Source organism: Bactrocera latifrons, unplaced genomic scaffold (assembly GCF_001853355.1).
Source record: "Bactrocera latifrons isolate USDA-ARS-PBARC rearing strain unplaced genomic scaffold, ASM185335v1 scaffold_154, whole genome shotgun sequence".
Lineage (NCBI taxonomy): Eukaryota > Metazoa > Arthropoda > Insecta > Diptera > Tephritidae > Bactrocera > Bactrocera latifrons.
This window is the reverse complement of record NW_017535008.1, coordinates 65,194-83,500: the sequence shown is the minus strand read 5'-3', so window position 1 is coordinate 83,500 and position 18,307 is coordinate 65,194. Positions and strand designations below refer to the sequence as shown.

General features: G+C 37.9%; 7 protein-coding genes across 8 annotated transcripts in view; 3 read left to right on the top strand and 4 right to left on the bottom strand.

Moving 5' to 3' along the window:
- LOC108966039 (serine/threonine-protein kinase PAK mbt) overlaps positions 1–1,101 on the top strand; it is a 3,744-nt gene extending 2,643 nt beyond the window's left edge. Inside the window, exon 5 of the mRNA XM_018928758.1 lies at positions 63–1,101. Coding sequence (XP_018784303.1) covers positions 63–536 — 474 coding nt within the window. The 3' untranslated portion in view covers positions 537–1,101. The remainder of the gene's footprint in view (positions 1–62) is intronic.
- Positions 1,102–5,406: 4,305 nt separating this feature from the next.
- LOC108966058 (protein MMS22-like) lies at positions 5,407–9,139 on the bottom strand. The gene is made up of 3 exons (XM_018928783.1): positions 8,653–9,139; positions 7,964–8,586; positions 5,407–7,907 (listed from the first exon to the last, which is right to left on the bottom strand). The coding sequence occupies exons 1-3, from the start codon at positions 8,985–8,987 to the stop codon at positions 5,434–5,436; spliced, it is 3,432 nt and encodes a 1,143-aa protein (XP_018784328.1). The 5' UTR covers positions 8,988–9,139; the 3' UTR covers positions 5,407–5,433.
- Positions 9,140–9,233: 94 nt separating this feature from the next.
- Positions 9,234–9,768, top strand: LOC108966061 (probable small nuclear ribonucleoprotein G). Its single transcript, XM_018928786.1, has 3 exons — positions 9,234–9,360; positions 9,432–9,579; positions 9,639–9,768. Exons 1-3 carry the CDS (start codon positions 9,329–9,331, stop codon positions 9,687–9,689), a joined length of 231 nt encoding a protein of 76 aa, XP_018784331.1. The 5' UTR covers positions 9,234–9,328; the 3' UTR covers positions 9,690–9,768.
- A 398-nt stretch (positions 9,769–10,166) lies between these two features.
- On the bottom strand, positions 10,167–11,139 carry LOC108966060 (40S ribosomal protein S19a). The gene is made up of 3 exons (XM_018928785.1): positions 11,100–11,139; positions 10,767–10,837; positions 10,167–10,689 (listed from the first exon to the last, which is right to left on the bottom strand). Exons 2-3 carry the CDS (start codon positions 10,835–10,837, stop codon positions 10,290–10,292), a joined length of 471 nt encoding a protein of 156 aa, XP_018784330.1. The 5' UTR covers positions 11,100–11,139; the 3' UTR covers positions 10,167–10,289.
- Positions 11,140–11,271: 132 nt separating this feature from the next.
- On the bottom strand, positions 11,272–14,108 carry LOC108966059 (CWF19-like protein 2 homolog). The gene is made up of 4 exons (XM_018928784.1): positions 13,869–14,108; positions 12,337–13,797; positions 11,544–12,272; positions 11,272–11,480 (listed from the first exon to the last, which is right to left on the bottom strand). Exons 1-4 carry the CDS (start codon positions 13,953–13,955, stop codon positions 11,355–11,357), a joined length of 2,403 nt encoding a protein of 800 aa, XP_018784329.1. The 5' UTR covers positions 13,956–14,108; the 3' UTR covers positions 11,272–11,354.
- A 161-nt stretch (positions 14,109–14,269) lies between these two features.
- On the top strand, positions 14,270–15,905 carry LOC108966057 (actin-related protein 10). The gene is made up of 3 exons (XM_018928782.1): positions 14,270–14,468; positions 14,534–14,686; positions 14,739–15,905. Exons 1-3 carry the CDS (start codon positions 14,398–14,400, stop codon positions 15,637–15,639), a joined length of 1,125 nt encoding a protein of 374 aa, XP_018784327.1. The 5' UTR covers positions 14,270–14,397; the 3' UTR covers positions 15,640–15,905.
- LOC108966056 (zinc finger protein 852-like) lies at positions 15,560–18,147 on the bottom strand. Of its 2 annotated transcripts, XR_001993161.1 has the most exons (6): positions 17,234–18,147; positions 16,849–17,180; positions 16,689–16,788; positions 16,385–16,621; positions 15,915–16,318; positions 15,560–15,649 (listed from the first exon to the last, which is right to left on the bottom strand). XR_001993161.1 is itself a non-coding variant. In XM_018928781.1 (5 exons), the coding sequence occupies exons 1-5, from the start codon at positions 17,995–17,997 to the stop codon at positions 16,003–16,005; spliced, it is 1,749 nt and encodes a 582-aa protein (XP_018784326.1). In that variant the 5' UTR covers positions 17,998–18,147; the 3' UTR covers positions 15,728–16,002. The 2 variants fall into 2 exon arrangements, 1 of the variants encoding a protein (XP_018784326.1); XM_018928781.1 differs by lacking the exon at positions 15,560–15,649 and having other exon boundaries at positions 15,728–16,318.
- Between the last annotated feature and the right edge of the window lie 160 nt (positions 18,148–18,307).

Genomic DNA, 18,307 nt, shown 5'->3' with positions numbered 1-18,307 from the left:
TTTTAATATTTTTAAATTTTAATTTTGTTCTTTTATTTAATAAAATATTGTCTTCCTCGTAGGGCGTTATTCATCGAGACATCAAATCCGATTCCATACTACTGGCTGCCGACGGTCGAGTCAAACTCTCAGATTTCGGCTTCTGTGCGCAAGTCTCGCAGGAGCTACCGAAACGTAAATCACTCGTTGGCACACCCTATTGGATGTCACCCGAGGTAATATCGCGTTTGCCATATGGTCCCGAAGTCGATATCTGGTCGCTCGGCATTATGGTCATCGAGATGGTGGACGGCGAGCCGCCCTTCTTCAACGAACCGCCGCTACAGGCAATGCGACGCATACGCGATATGCAACCACCGAATTTGAAGAATGCTCACAAAGTCTCACCACGACTCCAATCGTTCTTGGATCGCATGCTGGTACGTGATCCGGCACAGCGTGCCACTGCCGCGGAACTGTTGGCGCACCCATTTTTGCGACAAGCGGGGCCACCATCGCTCTTGGTGCCCTTAATGCGCAACACGCGGCAGCATTGAGGGAAAGCAGTCTTCCGCCTACAAATGCAAATCGAATATATGTATATGCAAGTAAAACTTAATTATCATTAACCACACAAACTCCCCCACACACATACATAGCCATACATACAAACATTACATAGATTCATGTACACACGCTAACATTTCGGCAACTACTTAATACGCGAACGAATTTAAGTATTACTCAAGCAGCATTTGAAAGTTATTTAATTACTTTATTGTATGTAGCGTTAGAAGCGAATATTTAACTCCTAACCATTGTTTTTGCTTTTAAGTTTTGTTTAGTTTGTAAATCCAAATGTTTTTTTTGTTTTTTTTTTGTTAAACATTATAGGCTTAACTTCCTTTCTGCTACACATAGACACATACACACACGTACCGACATTTTTTTTTTTTTTTACATATATACATGCGCACTCGCATTTTTGTTGTGTCCTTAATACAGTCAATTGTTTGTTAATATGTCGTAAAACAAAAACAAAAAGATATTGCTAATCCATCAAAGATACAGTTTTATTGTATCCACTAATTACTTAAGTCCTTAAAACGTACACAAATGGCAGCTAAAAAACATACACGAATCGAATATTTTATATTGCTTTCATATAAAAAATTATGTAATTTAAAAATATATTTACCAATGTACATATTGGAATTAAAAATTGCAGTGAAAGTAGTAAATTGAGATAAAAACAAGAAATTATAAAAGAGCACTTCCAAAATTTATAGTAAACAAAAAAATTTAATTAAAAAACAAAAATTTCACTTAACTGCGACGAATAACTAACAAACATAAAATGTAAATAACTCAAAGAAGAATCGATAAAAAAAACTTTCGAAAATAATGCGATAATAAGAGAGGAATATAATAGCGTACAATTCATGAAAATTACAATACATCAACAAAAAGAATGAGAAAGATCTTTAAACTTCCAATTATGCTAATACTAAATTTTTTAAAATTCTTGATTTTTGCTGAAAAATATTTTTGTTTTTCAAATTCTTATTGTTTTGCTTGAAAAAACTTTTTTGCAACTAAAGTGAAAATGCTTTAAAACCCGATAATGTGCGTTTCCCCAAAATCAAGTTTTTTTTTTAACATTTCAAATACTTCTTTTTATTAGTTTTTACAAGTATTACAAACAAAAACAATGAAAACAATCTATACGTGATGAACAGATCAGCATATTTTTAAAAATATCAAGAGTGTTGCAAACTATTTTGGAAAAAGCAATGACCATCTAATTTTTTTTTTTTTTTTTTTTTTTTTTTTTTTTGTGAAATTGTGAAACTGCAAGCCTTAAACAAACGTGACCTTATAAACGAAGTCAAACAGATAAACAACAATTATTCATTGAATACTAATATCATGTGTTAGAAAAACAAAATCATGCAACAAAAAGTTTGAACCCAACATTCCTAAAAATATGGATAAATTTTTGACAAAAAACAAAAAGAAAAACCCCTATAACATTTCGAAAGAAATTGCAACCGCACTTCGTTTTTATTCTACATTTTTTATTATAGTTTGTTGTGAAGTCATATGAATGTGCGGCATTCAAAATTTGTGTATTCTATAAGAATGCACACACGCGTTTAAATGTCGAAGTACATTTTGTATATCAATTATTGCTTATATATATAATATATATTTAACAATATACATTTAACTAATATAATATAAAAATATAAATATAAATACATAGGCATACAAGCAAGTATGCATATAATACTACATACATACAAACATCGAATAAATATGACGTAGGTTTTAGTTTCTGTTAGCAAAAAAATGTGTAAAATGTTAGTTTTTTTTTTATTTTTGTTGTAAAGCAACATAACATGCATAAGCTAATGATTTAACGGAAATAATTTTTGAAATATTACATATTAGTCGATGTGTGCACTTCTATTTTCAAAAATTCGAACATACAAAAAGTTTCACAAAAATAATATTAATATACACAACTTAAAAAAAATAATAATTTGGTAAAAGTGGAGACTTGACTAGAGCATTAAATGCTAACTGCAATAAATATTTTATTTCATAAAGTAACAAATGTTATTAATGCTGCCTGCACATTTGAATGTAAATTTTAACACATAACCACCTCGAACCAAAGGTCACATGTTCGAAAGTTCGAATTTTTAAAATTTTAACTGAAAATATTTCACTAACCGTCACTTTGATGTGTTCGAAAATTCGAAGTTTCAAAATTGCAATATTTTCAAAATATTTAAAAACACATTAATTGAAAGAAACAAACGTAAGATCATCACAATTTTTGTATGTGATGAAAATTTTTAAAAATATGAATATGCAAACTTAATTGTAAAAATTATTAATTTCCAGCTCTGCTTCAATGTTAAAATTTATTTTTGTACATTATAAAATTGGAAAATTTGCATGTAATAACTTTCTAAGAGACATTTTTTTTTTTTGAAAATAGTAACGAACAGTATGTTCGAAAATTCGAAATTGTAAAATGTACGCGTAGCTTTAAGATATTTTTTTTAACCAATGGTTGAAAGTGGACGCCGGATTGATGCCGCAAACGTATATACTTCCCAGCCCTCAGCGAGCAAATTGAGATTTCTGCACACACTACATGGTTCAGCAAAAGGATTCGCAACTCTCTCTGCTGCAGTATGTAAGGATACAGAGATCGCGTTAGCAACAGTCGCACACAACATCCGCAACACCACATCTTCAACTTGATATACTGGCAACATATAGAGGCATCGATCGGTCTGTGGTAAACTACGCTGCTCCAACTTGTACGATGGAAGCTAGTAAAATGCCGTGGAGAAACTTCCAAAACTAATTCAAGGCGCTACTCCTCTCACTGCCACTGAATAACGTCCACTTATGTCATCTGAACACATCTCGTGGGATCTGGGGTTCTATCCAGGTATCTTCTACTAGCCATTGCGGCAGTCATCTTATCTACTGCCCAATCCATCAAAAAGTGTAATAGTGGCATTTTCTTCGCTTGAAAAGAAAAATACAGTACCCTTGAAGGCTTTACGCGTCGCTGACAAAATATAGAGCCACGGCCGGTCTATAATAAATTATGAAACTCATTTTTGATTCGCGGGAACGAAAGAAACGCCGTGGAGAGCGGCGTTTTGTTAGGTGTTTCCATGACGGCTCAATAGTTCCCGCGACGCAATATGAAGCAGTTTAATTCTTTATAGACAGACCAAAAGCCTGTTTACATTGCCAGTAAATGAATGAGACGGATGCACACCAAAAAGCGCTGTGCCGATTTGTGCTAAGCCTACCTCTCAATGTAGAGCTTCCACAAAAAAAATGCAAAAGATAATGTGCTTTCCAAGTAATGCTGTATTTCTCTTTTTAATTCTCTAAGAAATATCCTCTATCTTACTCAGGCTTCATTGTTTTGGTAACCTAGAAGGAAATACCTGGATAGAAATATAAGTTCTGATGATAAAGAAGTGTGACACCAAAGAAAGCCGCGCGTTGAGGTGTAGCGACTTCTCCACCGTATATCACTAGTTCCCCTTATACAATTGGAGCAGCACCAGTTACTACAGATCCACCGAAGCTTTTATATGTTGCCAAAAAACAGGGGGGGGGATGGTCGATGTGTCCCTTTGAAATAATGTTTTGTAACGCGTTCAACACTCCTTCCCCTTTCATTTGGTCATTTTGGGAAAGCGCCCCCCTCATTGACTGGCTTGCAACATATCAGACATCGATCGAATTGTAGTAATCAAAGCTGCGGCCGTTTATACTTCGGGAACCAGTAAAACGACGTAGTGAATCCTCTTAGAGCTTACCCAAAACGTAGCCCCTCTCACCACCACTAAAATAATACCTATTTATGACGTCCCCGCTTTTTTTACACACCACATAGCAAAGTAGAGACATTTTCTATAACTGATAAGAAAGTCGAAGCTTCATTTGAAGAACGCGTTGATTTGCAAGGTTTATGTAAGGGTGACTGAGTTGTGAGCTCGAGCCGCGAATTGTAGATTCTGCTTCCCTTTATTGGCTTACTGACGGCATATAGAGCCGTAAACATACAGTGGTACGGAGAGCGGCGTTTATTGGAGGTTTATCCACGACGTTCCTTACAGTTCCGCGTTGCGTTGTGGAGCGCTTTTGTTTATTGTATTGCTTCAGTTGCAAATAAACATCACTCGGTAATGCATTCTTCAAATGAAGCTGTTCCTCTCTCTTCAGTATCGTGACAAAAGGAGGCTAGTGGCGGTGAGAAGAGCTGTGCTTTTGTCAATCTAGGGGTTCCATCTCGCCATTTTACTGGTGTTCCCGGCTTCCAAAGTCCAAATGCTGAAAGCACAGGTTACTGCAAACCGATCGATGCCTTTATACGAGGCTAGCAAAGTAATGGGAGCGGGCGCTCTCCCAAGATGATAAAAACTAAGCGCGTTCCAACGATGAGCACTTGCTGTGTATCCGCACGGCTTCTTGTAGGAGAGGAAATGTGTACGTATGTGGCATCAATCTTGGTGGGAGCGCATGTGCAGGCAGGCTAACTTTTTGATTCGATTTAAAATTTTTAGTTACAATGGTTATAGGTTATACAAAAAAAAAAAGGTTTACATTGATCGTTCACTTACTAGTTCTACTGTTAGTATAGTGGAAATACTGATAATTCTGCTTAACAGATACGTAACCAATATACTCCTAAAAATATAAGTTAACAATAATTAATCATAAGAACATAATATGAAATGCTCGAGTGTTCGAGAATCACATACGTAATCCAACGAGTTGCGTTAGAATTTTTTTCGAATTCGGCTAGTTAGCTTTCAGGAGCTATTTCCAGCTAAAATATTCTGCGCGAACCTTTCCCTACTTTCGCTTCGGTTTTTGTACTTCGTGAGCTTTCATATGATGACCCGCTCATCTAGCACCTTTTAAAGTCTGTTGTAGCTTTTGCAAGCAGCCTCTCATGCGATTATCCTCGCCGGCACCCCGTTTCTGCTCCACAACACGCATCTCGGCCAGCAAAAAATCCATGATTTGCAGAATCGTATCCGGTGTGAATTGCGCCAAACGTTGCAACAGTTCGAAAAAGAAGAACGTGTAGTAGGCAAGATGCTTCTTGGTAAGTAGCCGCAAGTGCTCAGCAAGTAATTCTTGCAAACCGGCTGCGCGCTTATATGTTGCACTGTTGACAATTCGTTTAAACAGATCCAGCAAGAGCCCGCGACTGGGCACCACTTCGTCCACCATCATAATGTGTTCCAGCATAAGCAGCGATGTGGCTTTCATGAAGGTTTCCAAACGCTTCGTTAGTGTGTCGTCATTGGTGTTATTGGCGTCTATAGATTCAATTACTTCTTGGAAAATAGTCACCACCAAACAGGCATTTGGATCTGCTTGACGACGCTGTGTGGCTAAGAACAGGCTAGTGAGCTTCTCGAAGACAAATAAAGACAACTCAGCGTTGTCGCTTTGCAGACAGCTGACAAAGGGGCGTGCGACCATTTTCGCGTTCGGTGAAATTTTGAAATGTGGCGTCCACTTCTGTATGAGGTCGGTGAGCGTTTTACTGATATAAGGATCGGCTTTGAAATTGAGTCTGCCAATGCCCTGCACGAGCACAGGCCAAATTTTGTGCACCACTTGCGCCAATTTGCCATCCGGCGCTTTGCCCATCTGCACATTGGTGGGCAGCACGAAGCGCGTCATGACCACGTGGAAGAAACAGTTTACGTTGGACTTGGTGTAGACGATGTGCGCGCAATTGTATATAACTATGGCAAGGAAACTGTAGAATCGAAAGGCTACTTCGGTCTTCTCCTGCTTCAGATCGACTTGCAGCCATTTGTCGAAATTACGCAAATACGCATTCAAATTGTCTGCAATGCGAAAACGCCGCTGATCGTGCGCGGCGCATGCTTCGTAATGTTTGCCAACAGCGGCTATGAAGACACAGAGTGGTTCTTTTGCTTGCAGCAGCTCTTCGGGGCTCAAATTATCGGTCATCATTCGAAATTCGGCTAACTGCGACACATAACGAGTCAATTGTGCCACATCCTCGTTGACAGCGGTCAACTGTACTAAACTTTTCAGCCACACATGTATGACCACATTCGGCTCGATTAACGCGGCGCGCTCAGTTTGCAACACTTTATTTAGGTATTGCGGCAACGCCTGCCGACATGCAACTGGCGCTTCAATGAAGCAATTGAATAGTTTCTGAAACGTCTGTGTATCCGGCACAGTGCAGGCGTGCGTAGAAAAGTCCGCGGCGAGCTGTGGCAGCCATTGACTGTAGCCGTAAGCGAATTGTTGTTTAACAAAAGGTAGTACAAGCGCATTGAGTGCTTTTAAGAGCTCCGAGTTTGACTCGATCAGCGCTTCGCTGCGCTGTAATTTGCCGAATATCAGATGTAACGCCTCCAAACTGCGATCCTGTTCTACGGGCGTGCAGGTCTGCAGATAATTCGGCAGCCACGCGTCTATCAGCAAGTGTTCGCCGCGACGAAAATCATCGGCGTGCATGAAAATTTCCAACAAACCATCCGCCAACACTTTTGAAACGCTCAAATCGTTATTGATAGCAGTGAGCTGCTGCAGCAGCTTCGTCGCATACTCGCCGATTTCACAGCGTCGCTCAGCGTAGAGTATCAATAGCGCCATATGACCTTTGGCAACTGCAATTTGGCGTCCAGCTGGTATTTTATCCAAAGCAATCGACAGTAATTTCGCGCTCAGCTTCGGTGCAAGCTGTTCGAAATCGCCGCAAATTGCTAGCGCCAGAAATAATTCTATAAGATGATGTATGCCCATCTCATTTAGCGCGAGAAACTTTTGTGCACTGAATTTAGTGTAAATACGACCGAGCAATTTTTGCGCTTGATGACGAGTCGCTGCGCTTTCTAATAGGCGCATTAGATTTTTGCCTAACAAAATGGTAAATAGTGTGTAACTACTCAAATTGGCATCAGCCGTAAGTTCTTCTTGTTTAAGGAGCGCGCGATAACGTTCCACATATGCCTTGCCGCTGGCACAAGCTACCGCCAAGTTGCTTGGTGCTGAACCGGCAGCATAGAAGGAAGTATTCAGACGTTTGTGGAAATGCTCCCACAGTAAAACTGGTATGGCGACGCGTGGACGCCACCAATTCAGCAATGTAGGCATAAGTAGGCAAATATATACGCGCGTCTGCTCTTCGCTGGGATTACCGATAAGAAACTGTTGTGTGCATTGCTCAAGCGCATCCACATTCTCCGCTGTATCTGCCAAAGCGCGCTCGTGACTTGGTCCGACATATTGTCCATTGGAACGATAGCCAAAAAGTCGCACTAGCGCATGTAGCAGCCAATTTGTGAATTCAGCCAATGATAAGCTTGTTAAAGAAAACTTATCTAGCATGAAAAATTAGTTTAATATTCAAAATTCTCAAATAAAAGTTGTTACGTACCCAATTTGGTTTTAAATTTCGTTATCGTTTCGTTAAATAGTTGCCAGAAGGTAAGTTGTTCAGTGGTCACAGCAAAGCTAGTCAATGTCCACTTCTGTAAAGCGAGTTGCACATACAACCAACATTCTTTAATACATGTACACGGAAAAGGCGAAGCATATAGCAGCTCAGCCGGCCGTTTTTTTCCATACAAATACAATGAGCAGGTCATTAAATCCTCGAAGAGTAGTGTCAATTGGTTTATGAAGGCGCTGCTAGGCTTTGCATTGTCATCCAATAGTACTTTAGGAGCACACAATTCGAATTTGTAAAGTATACACAAATCCAATAGTTTCCACTCAAGTACACCGTGCAACAAGTGGTAGGCGGCAGCATTGCAATCATTGCCTTTACAACTACTGGCGAAATATATTAACTTCAAGGTATCTGCTTCAGTTGTGCGATTAACTAAATGACGAATGCTTTCCAAGCTAGGACGCAAAAACGACCACTGTTCGTCGGTTACGTGGACGAGTATCCAATAAAACATATGTGTTACTTCTTTCCTACGTTGATAGTGGTTATATGTGTAATTTGTGTTAAGCGGTTGTCGTACACTAGCCCATAGATGTTGAATATGCATACTGGAAAGAAAAACGCAAATGACATTGTATATATATTCGAGTCCATATACGTAAATATTTGCATACCATGCTGTGCCGATAAGATATTGCACATTATTGTGTCCAAGCAACTGTTTTAAGCTAAATTCAAATTCTGTAAGTGTTAATCCTGCGCTTGCATCACGCCAAGCATATTCAGGGCGCGTTAGCATAAAGCCACTTCTGACAAATCCTTCACTAGCGAACTTAGCATGGGTAGTATCCTCACCACTACATTGTAGTTCAGGTAAGACAGCTTCTTCAACCACACAATCAAATGTCTGTGACTGCTGTGGTGCCGTTAGTTGACCTCGTGTTGCTTCTTTACAAGCGGTACTTAATAAATCATCATCTTCATCGATATTAAATAGTTCAAAATCCATTAGTTTTATTAAAATAAATAACTGCTAAAATAATTAAAATACCAAAGCACAACACTAAAACGTAAATAAATTACAGATCGGCAAAATTTGGCGCTCTAATGAAGTGTGCGTTCAGGAAAAACTATGTATGACAAGCAATGGAGTATGTTCAAAAAATTATATTTTACAATTTGCAAATATATACAAAAATGGATTCCACATTTTCACGCTTTATGTTGAAAATTAATACGGCAACACTGATTTATGATTTGTGAATCTTTTCGTCGCCATTACTACGTTCTACAACGATTTGCGGATAAAATTAAGTTTTATTTATTTTAAAGTCTTTAATCACTTAAAAAATGTCAAAAGCACATCCCCCAGAGTTAAAAAAGTGAGTGTTTAAAGCAAATAAAGTTTGTTTCTATTTAAACAGCCGTTTTCTTGTTTTTTCTTTTACTGAAGATATATGGACAAAAGAATGTTGCTAAAATTGAATGGAGGCCGGTCTGTTGCTGGAATTCTGCGTGGTTTCGATCCCTTCATGAATGTAGTGCTCGACGAAACGGTAGAAGAGTGCAAGGATAGTACGCGAAATAACATTGGCATGGTGGTAAGTTATTGAAAACAACGCATGTCGCATAATTTTCTCAAAGCTATTCTCCCATTTAGGTAATTAGAGGCAACAGCATTGTCATGGTAGAAGCGCTTGATCGAGTATAGTACGATGATAAAAGCTTAGCCATTCCCCATCTTAATTTATGTTTATAACAAATAAAAGTGAATTTAAATATCTGGAAAATATTTGTCTTATTTATTTAATAATACTAACAGTGAAGCTACAGTACTCCATGGCCAATTTCAAGTCCGTTCCGGATCTTTTTTATCCGGCCAAGGACTGTCAACTCGGCAAAATTCTGCCACTACAATTTTCAGGTACATAGCTTGTAAAGAAGTTCACATACATAATTACAAAACTATGTATTTATCAACTAATTTTGTATATCGAAGGCACTTTGGGATTCCTTTAACAGACCGAAACCATCTCTCATTTACAAAAGCAAGCAAGGAAATTTCGTCCCCATAATTCATCTATTTGTATTATGGGCATTAGAACTATAATATTCTTAAGATGTTTAATCACTTTTGAACTTCATACATTAATTTGAGGGATTTCGCACTGGTGGAAATTATAAAAAGTTTTTGTTTGTATTTTTTTTTTTATTCACGTAAACAAAGGTTTTCTCCAAATTAAAGCGGTATGACAACTTTGCGCAAACCACATAACTTTTACCCTGTATTATGCATATTTTTATTATTAAATTACTTGGAAATGACAATAGGTCCCGACAGCTTCGCCGCATCACGTTGTTTGCTCACGATTTGGTTTGCAATACGATCCAAGTCACGCTGACCAATTGGGGTCAATCTACGACCACCATCGGGGTGCTTTTCAATAAGGCGGGCATGCTCCAAGGATTGCAAAGCCTTGCGTGCAGCACCGTCAGCGGCCCGACAGAAGTGTGATGGATGCACACCATTACGTTTACGGCCACCGTAGATCTTTGTAATGGAACCAACACCAGCTGGACTGCGATGGTACAAATGACGCAAGATTGATGCACAACGAATGTAGAACCAATCAGGGTCCGATGGAGCCAATTCCTTGAATTTAGCGGTCTTAATGATGTCCATTTGATCGGGCACCTTCAATTTACCAGTCCTATCGGTAGGAACAAAACATAAAAATGAGGTTAGCATATTTCTTGTCACAAAATATATACAAAATTGAACACCTACTTCTTCAAGAAGACGGCTACGGCCTTAACAACGGCATGTTGATCAATATCCTTTACTGTAACGCCGGGCATCTGTTGAAAAGAATAACAATTTACAATTAATTTACTTGTAATCACGTTGCACATTTGATTCCTAACATGACGCCAAACGACGGCACATATCTCGTTAAAACTTCACATTTTATATATACATTGCCTCCACAATTACACTAAATTAATGTACACATATAAGTGAAAGGCATAGACAAATTTTTCTTTGAGGAATTGCATTCAAATTTAGAAAAAATTGAAAAATAAAATTAATAATTTTGTGAAAAGTTGACAGTAACATTACCTTGCGTGACAAAGTGAACCGGAAGAAAGGACATATTGAGTTAAGTTAGCTGCTTTTATTCTGTGACAACGATTTTTTGACATTTGTTAATGGCGGTGTTACCATGTTACGCATACAAGTTATTGTGAATAGTCACCACATTTTAAACACTTTTAATTAACAAAAATAATAATATTTGTCGTAAATATTTATTTTTCCATAATTACGTACTTATTTAAGCACGAGTACATTTTTTATAAACAGGATAATTATGATTTACTTAGTGCAATCATATTTTTTCCACCAGTCGGCAAACATTTTAACTTTGGCGATATTATTTTGTTCCTTTTGTGGTTTACGCCATTTCTTCGCATCCAACTCTAGCATTCCACCAATAATTTCCTGAAGACAAAAAAAAAAAACAGAATTAACCAAAGAATTTAAAAAATATAAATATTATCTCACCAATGCAAAATTTTGAGGAAATCTGTCTTCATCCTCAATGACATGCGCAAACCCTGAGCCCATGCCAAAGTTGACCCAAAAATAAGGCAATCCTTTGGGGATACAATTTCGTAGACCTTTACCGTCACGACCCAATGATACCAATTGCTTATTAACACTCCATTCCAGCTCAGATTCTTCGACAGCTTTTTTGAAGTAAAATGGTGCCATTTCTGCCTGTTCATCCGGTATCGGTACACAGTGTATACTCAAATGCGGTCGTCTTGGTAGACGAGTAGCAATTTCAAAAAATACGACATCCTTTTTTTGCGCTTCAAACATTCGCGTAAGCGCTTTGCGAAAATCGTTCACTTCGGACCATGTATCTTCATCCAACTGAGTGCAGCAACTAATATGCTGTGTGGTGCTAATAATACTATGCCCCGATTGCATGCCTATATGCCATGGCAAAGCAAGATACACCTGTGCTCCCAAAGATACCATTAGGCTTTTGTCCATTTTCAATGAATCGAAGCAATATCTACAGTTATCAAGTTGTGCGCTAAGACGTTCATGCTCTGTAATTGCACGCTGCATTTCCCTTCGATCTGTGGACGATTGTAATACATCCTTACGCACTTCATCTGCAAATATGTCGTCCAAATCATCATTGGGATTCTTGTGTTTCCCTGCAATTTTAGCAAACTCCAGATTAGCATCGCTGGCACTAGTATATTTCTCACGTTCAAACTGTTCAAAATATATTTTAAATCGTTAATAAACTTATTTTATGAATTAAATTAGATTTCGTTACCATTTGTTTAATATCATATTTGTCATCATCCGGAAAATATCGCATGCGTTCACCATCTTTATGTGTCTCAAGCCGCTTTTGCTTTTTGCGAGCATTACGCCCACCATATAATTCACGTTCATCCACAGTTCGTGATGCTTGCGACAATGGTCGTGTGTTACCACGTTCGTCAGTGCGTGTCAGCAACACATGCTCATCTTCGTTGCGATTTCGCATTTTACTATTATCCGCGGCGGCTTGCGTAAGTTTTTGCTCTTTGTAGGCAGCACGCTCTTTCCTCGCTTTCTCTAATTGTAACTTCAACTCTGCGGCTAATTCATCATTGCCCATAATTTCCGCTTTCAATAATTTCGCGCCCAGTTCATTCATTTGTTGGTCAGTTAAAAATTTTGTTCTCAAGTTCGGCTTCTCTACTTCTTCCTCTTCACCTCCACTACTTTCAGAGCTGTAAATAGAGATGTTTGCCGAACCTTTCTTTTCAGATAGTAAATCATCTGTTCTTTTCTGCCAGTTCCGTTGTACATCCCGACCGCTGGCTCTATTGGATGTTGATGCGAAAGTCTTTGCTAGTCGTTCATCGTCACTATCCCCGTCATTGTCTACGTTTGGCTTTTTAAAATCCGGTAAGCCAGTGCCTGTGGTTTTCCAATATGGATTTAGTTCTCGAGTGCTCTTAGCCGGATCATACGCTTCATAATTTTGCTTCTCAGTAGATGAAATATCTTTTCTCTCTTTACTGAAAGTTTTCAGAAGTAACGGATCTGTCATCCAGCTATCACGCGCTACTGGGACTGTAGAAGAGGTAGTTTGAGACGGTTTTTCAACCCATTTTTCCAGTTCATCGCTATCACTATCATAATGATCTCTTTTTTTATTAGATGCTTTTCTGTTTTTTTCATCGGAGTAATATTTTTCGGGTTCACTGCGTTTTCTTTTGAGTTCCCTTTTTAACCTTTTGGGCTCGTTTTCTTCAGACGAACTGCTACTACCAGTAGTTGTAGAGTTCGAATCCGAAGATGATGTCGATGAGCTTTCTCTGCTTTTTTTCTTTTTTGAACTTGACTTTGCTGATGTCTTCCTTTCGCCGTCCGAAGAACTGTCATCACTCGGCATATCCCACGAATCTGAACCTGAGGACGAGTATTCCTTTTTCTTCTTCTTCCTTTTCTTCTTTTTAGAAGAACTGCTTGGTTCGCCATCTGATGAACTATCATCACTGTCTATCTCTGAGGTGTCTGGATCCGATTCAGAAGATGAGTACCTTTTACTCTTTTTACCGTGCTTTCCTTTTTTCTTAGACTTTTTTGCTTTCGCCTTTTTCTTTTTTGATCTTTTTGATTCACTAACTTTTTTACCAAGCTTGTCAATTTTTGCGGCTACTGTAGGCAACATCCAATTGCTTTCGCCACGCAATTCCTGGGCTGCTTCACGTTTAAGCCTTTGTTCCCGTCGCAACTTGGCCTTTCCAAAGAAAACATATACATACATATCTCTGCACATATTTAAAGTATACTACGTATGTAAACATTTACCTGATCAAGCATTTGATCTCGCGCCTCCCGGAGCTGTTGGCGTATTCGCTCCTTTTCTCTTGCGCTTTCAAACTTGACAAAGTCCATATTTATGTATATTATATTAAGTATTTGATCAACTTATTTTTGTTTTCTCACAGAAACTACAAAAATTATAGATTTCCTGATTATTGTAGAGTACAACTTCCTATTACCAATTATGAGCTGTCAAAAACTTGCGAAAATCAGCCGTTCAACATCTATTCACAATTGTTATAATATTATCATAAATATTAAAATTGGAAATTTATAAGACAGAGTAAAATTTACTGAGAAAAAATTATTAATTAAAAGAAAAAAATTTATATAAATAAAGTACATATGTAAAAGCAATTTAGTTAAAAAAAAGTATTACATGTCTATATAATTATTTCCCAGTAGCCTAAAATCGATTTACGGTTTCATTGTGAATACAAGCTATTCAAATAAAGATAACTTTGATGACCAACTCCTTGCATTGTAATTTTGATAGTGTCCATCAGGATTGAAAATGCCGCTGTACGAAACTGTAATGCAGGAGAAGCCACCAGTTGTCTTGGACATTGGAACTGCCTACACAAAGTATGTAACTCTGTAAACTTGCTTCATTGTAAAATGTAAGTGACGTCATTTTACTTTTCTCGCAGACTTGGCTTTGCAGCAGAAGCTTATCCACGTAAAATTATACCTTCAGAGGTAATATTGTCTAGCAATGGAAAAACTAAGGCTTTGTTGGATTATGATAGTAACACTGAGTTATATGACCAATTCGTAGACTTTTTGCAAATGATATTCTTCAAGTAAGTAAGCTACATATTTATTCCACCATTTTTAATATCATCACAACTTTAGGCACTTGCTGGTTATACCAAAGGAACGTAAAATCGTCATCGTCGAAAATGTGCTCGGTCAAACAATAATTCGCGAGACACTTGCGCGTGTACTTTTTCGACACTTTGAAGTATCCTCCATCATGTTTGTGCCTTTACATATGGCTGCACTAGCTACTCTAGCTGTCCCCACCGGTATTGTTGTTGACATGGGCTATACCGAAACAACTGTGATGCCAGTTTACTCACGCGTTCAAATACTGCAAGCATTTCAAGATCAAGCATTTGGTGGTCGCGCCATACATGCAGAAATAAAGCGGCAGCTTTTGGAAGCTGGTGTTAATGGGAAACATCTCACTGAATCCATATTGGAAGATATTAAAGTACGTACTTGTTTTGTCACAAATTTTGAGCGTGCAAAGGCATACCGCAAAGGTCAACCACCGGCTGCACCACCTGATCTGGAATATCTCATTAATGGCGAAGAGATTATTATAATACCGGGCACATTACGCGAAACCGTTTTTGAAATAATGTTTGAAGAAAATAACGACCGTGATAGTCTACCGCATTTGATTTTACGTGCCATACTCAGCTGTCCAGTGGACGTGCGGCGGGCACTAATCGAAAGTATTTTTGTAGTTGGTGGTAGCGCTATTATTATGGGTCTGCTGTCACGTCTGCGAGCTGAAATGCAGTATTTAGCGGAAAAGGATGAAGAGTACAAGCAGAAATTGTGCGGTGATATAAAATTCAAGTTCCATAAAACCATTGGACGCGAGAATTTCACTGCCTGGTTGGGTGGCTCACTTTGCGGCGGCACTGATCTCATACAAACACATTCGCTTACTAAAGAGGCTTATGTAAAGACTGATCGTGTGCCTGATTGGATCAACTTGTCAGATAAGCGGGCAACGGCATAACACTGAAAAACTTGAAATAAATTTGATACGGTTAAATTATTAATGGATTGGCATTAGTAACCTAGTGTTAGTAAAATCATATAATTAAATTTAAGTATTTGCTTTTACTTTAATTTTAATTGTTTTTAATTGGCTGGCTTGAGCCTTATCTCCTTTAATTTATTATTATTTGTATAGACTAGTTTGTACAAATCCCACATTAAATGTATACAAATCAATAACTGAATAAAAAATATTTTCACACTAACCCAGTAAATAGAAATCAATTTCAGTACCTTCTTAATGTGCCTTTTATAAGTACTTTTTCCTTTCCCTATTTAGTTGTAAGTAATGGAGTCATAAACCATGCCCTTATCTTGATTATTACGGCGATGGCGCTTGTTGAGGTTGCGAACGACTTTTCATCTTATTTTCCTCTTCGGTAAGCGCTTGCATATTTCGCGTTTGCGTCGCCTCATCGTCATTCTTGTGGTTAGCAAAGTGTACGCGCAACTCCGTTGCCAAACGAAAAGCACTGGGACATAGTTCACACTTATAAACATTTTCACCGAGGTGTGTGCGTAAATGCTTGATTAGATCGTTGCTTTGGGCAAAGGCTCGTTCACAGTATTTACATTTGTAGGGCTTCTCTCCCGTGTGCGTGCGCATATGACGACGCTGGTGATCCATGCATACAAAACTGTAGTGGTAGAAGAATTTATGTTAAATATAAGTTTATGTACAAGAGTTTCGTACGCCAACTCACCGCATCTCACAATATTCGCATTTGTGTGGCTTTTCACCATTATGATACATTTTGTGCTTCTTTAATTGATATCCTTTACCAAATGCATTGCCGCAAATATCACATACATGTGGTTTGATCTGTAGATGCACTGCTTTGTGTGAAGCTAAATCGCTGAGACAGGGAAACTTCTTCGGGCAGTCAGGACACTCATATCGCTTAACACCAGTGTGTCGTAATAAATGTTGTTTCAAATTGCTGTTTACAAAAAGAATATTAAAATTATGTTTAATGTGTATATGTATATGCATGCATATAAATTTACCTGGAACTACTAAATGCTTTTCCACATTCAGAACACAAGTACGGCTGCTCTCCTGTATGTGTGCGCATGTGATCCTTCAGTGTGCTCGATTGCTGAAAACCTGTAGACAATCATAAATTGCATTGAACGCTATAAAAATACACAGAATGGCAAATTATACTCTTTTTGCAATATTCGCAAGAGTAGGGCTTAGGTGTCACTTCCGGATTTTCTACACCATGCTGCAGTCGTTTGTGTCTTGTCAATGTGCGTTGTGAACCATATTTCATATCACACAAATCACAACCATAGTTCATTGCGGGTAAGGCATTTAATTCTTCTGTGTTCTCAATATGTGTTTCTTTATGTTTTTGTAATGTTTCCGCTTTTTTGAAGTGTGTTCCACGTATGTCGCATTTTTGTCCATCTGTTTTTTTATGACGTCTGAAATGTCTTAGCAAGTAGCGACGTGTAGCGAAGGACTTCATACATTGTGTGCATGTATGCGAAGACCTATATAGAAGTATTTAAAGCAATCAAATACGGATCTGTTTACTTATACATACCGGTCTTTGGAAATATTGGTTTTGACTGTCGTTTCGTATAAAGCATTTGCTGTCAATTTATCCTCTTCACTATCAACATCCTCAAGACTTGAGACTTCATCGCTGGTGGTTGTGGTTTCTGCTACTGCTATTGGCGTTTCAATTTCGACTTTAATTTGTGTTGAAACAAGTTGCTCGTTTGGTTCTGAGACTTCACAAACAGTATAACCAGAAGTACATACATCATCATCATCACTTATCTCTCTTTTAAGATACACACTAATATTATTCGACTCATCTTTATTTATTTTAATTATTTCAGCAATGCTCTGGAGTGGATCATCCACATTTAAAGATGTTATTACATTATTTGAAGTTTCAATAGTGTCTAGCACCGGTTCCGGTAGTGTAAACACTTTTGTTTCCGAAACAATCTCTGTTATAGGTTTCAAATCAATATATCGCTTAGCTAGCCACTCTTGGAATTGGTTTTCGGATTGTATGCACATCTGTTGAAAGCGATACACACTCAGCAGTTGCTGTAGGCATACCCGGCATATGTGCTGCGGCAGCTCATCACTTAAGTTTAGTTGTAGTTGTGGCATAGTTCTTGCTAGCAGATCTGCAATGCGCATTGTACCACATTCAGCTACGGTAGTAAAGATAGATTGCAATTGTTGTTCTGCAGCTTCATTGGTGGAAGCGGAAAAAGAGTTCGCCTCAGGCACTTCGTACATGCAAGTACGACAAAGACATTCGAAATGTAACTCACTTTTTGTGTCCATTGCTGCACATTACATTTGTGTAATTTGCTAACACAGGGCTTGGTAAACATCAATTTGAATTTAACAAAATTAATTATAACATATAATTCGAGTGAGTTGTTAAAAGTATTAAAAATAGAAGACGATAACTTAAACCATTCAAAACACAACTAATTTCAGATAACCCACAGGGTTGTATTTAATAGTGCAAAAAGAAAATGTTTACAAAAATGTAGAAAAAAACTATTAAAAAAATATAAAAAAACGTAAAAAGTTATAAGGATCATAAAAATAAAATTAAAGTTATAATTGAAAGTTGTAAAATATAAAA

Coding starts and splice junctions, on each gene's coding strand:
- LOC108966056 (XM_018928781.1), bottom strand. CDS start 17,997: ATGGACACAAAAAGTGAGTTACATTTCGAATGTCTTTGTCGTACTTGC. Junction 16,789..16,848: donor TTGCGAATATTGCAAAAAGA/GTATAATTTGCC, acceptor GATTGTCTACAG/GTTTTCAGCAATCGAGCACA. Junction 16,622..16,688: donor AAAGCATTTAGTAGTTCCAG/GTAAATTTATAT, acceptor TTTTGTAAACAG/CAATTTGAAACAACATTTAT.
- LOC108966060 (XM_018928785.1), bottom strand. CDS start 10,837: ATGCCCGGCGTTACAGTAAAGGATATTGATCAACATGCCGTTGTTAAG. Junction 10,690..10,766: donor GTAGCCGTCTTCTTGAAGAA/GTAGGTGTTCAA, acceptor TCCTACCGATAG/GACTGGTAAATTGAAGGTGC.
- LOC108966061 (XM_018928786.1), top strand. CDS start 9,329: ATGTCAAAAGCACATCCCCCAGAGTTAAAAAA. Junction 9,361..9,431: donor CATCCCCCAGAGTTAAAAAA/GTGAGTGTTTAA, acceptor CTTTTACTGAAG/ATATATGGACAAAAGAATGT. Junction 9,580..9,638: donor GAAATAACATTGGCATGGTG/GTAAGTTATTGA, acceptor TCTCCCATTTAG/GTAATTAGAGGCAACAGCAT.
- LOC108966057 (XM_018928782.1), top strand. CDS start 14,398: ATGCCGCTGTACGAAACTGTAATGCAGGAGAAGCCACCAGTTGTCTTG. Junction 14,469..14,533: donor ATTGGAACTGCCTACACAAA/GTATGTAACTCT, acceptor CTTTTCTCGCAG/ACTTGGCTTTGCAGCAGAAG. Junction 14,687..14,738: donor TTGCAAATGATATTCTTCAA/GTAAGTAAGCTA, acceptor TCACAACTTTAG/GCACTTGCTGGTTATACCAA.
- LOC108966059 (XM_018928784.1), bottom strand. CDS start 13,955: ATGGACTTTGTCAAGTTTGAAAGCGCAAGAGAAAAGGAGCGAATACGC. Junction 13,798..13,868: donor GAGATCAAATGCTTGATCAG/GTAAATGTTTAC, acceptor TTCTTTGGAAAG/GCCAAGTTGCGACGGGAACA. Junction 12,273..12,336: donor AATATGATATTAAACAAATG/GTAACGAAATCT, acceptor TATTTTGAACAG/TTTGAACGTGAGAAATATAC.
- LOC108966058 (XM_018928783.1), bottom strand. CDS start 8,987: ATGGATTTTGAACTATTTAATATCGATGAAGATGATGATTTATTAAGT. Junction 8,587..8,652: donor TATCTTATCGGCACAGCATG/GTATGCAAATAT, acceptor TTTTCTTTCCAG/TATGCATATTCAACATCTAT. Junction 7,908..7,963: donor GAAATTTAAAACCAAATTGG/GTACGTAACAAC, acceptor TTTTCATGCTAG/ATAAGTTTTCTTTAACAAGC.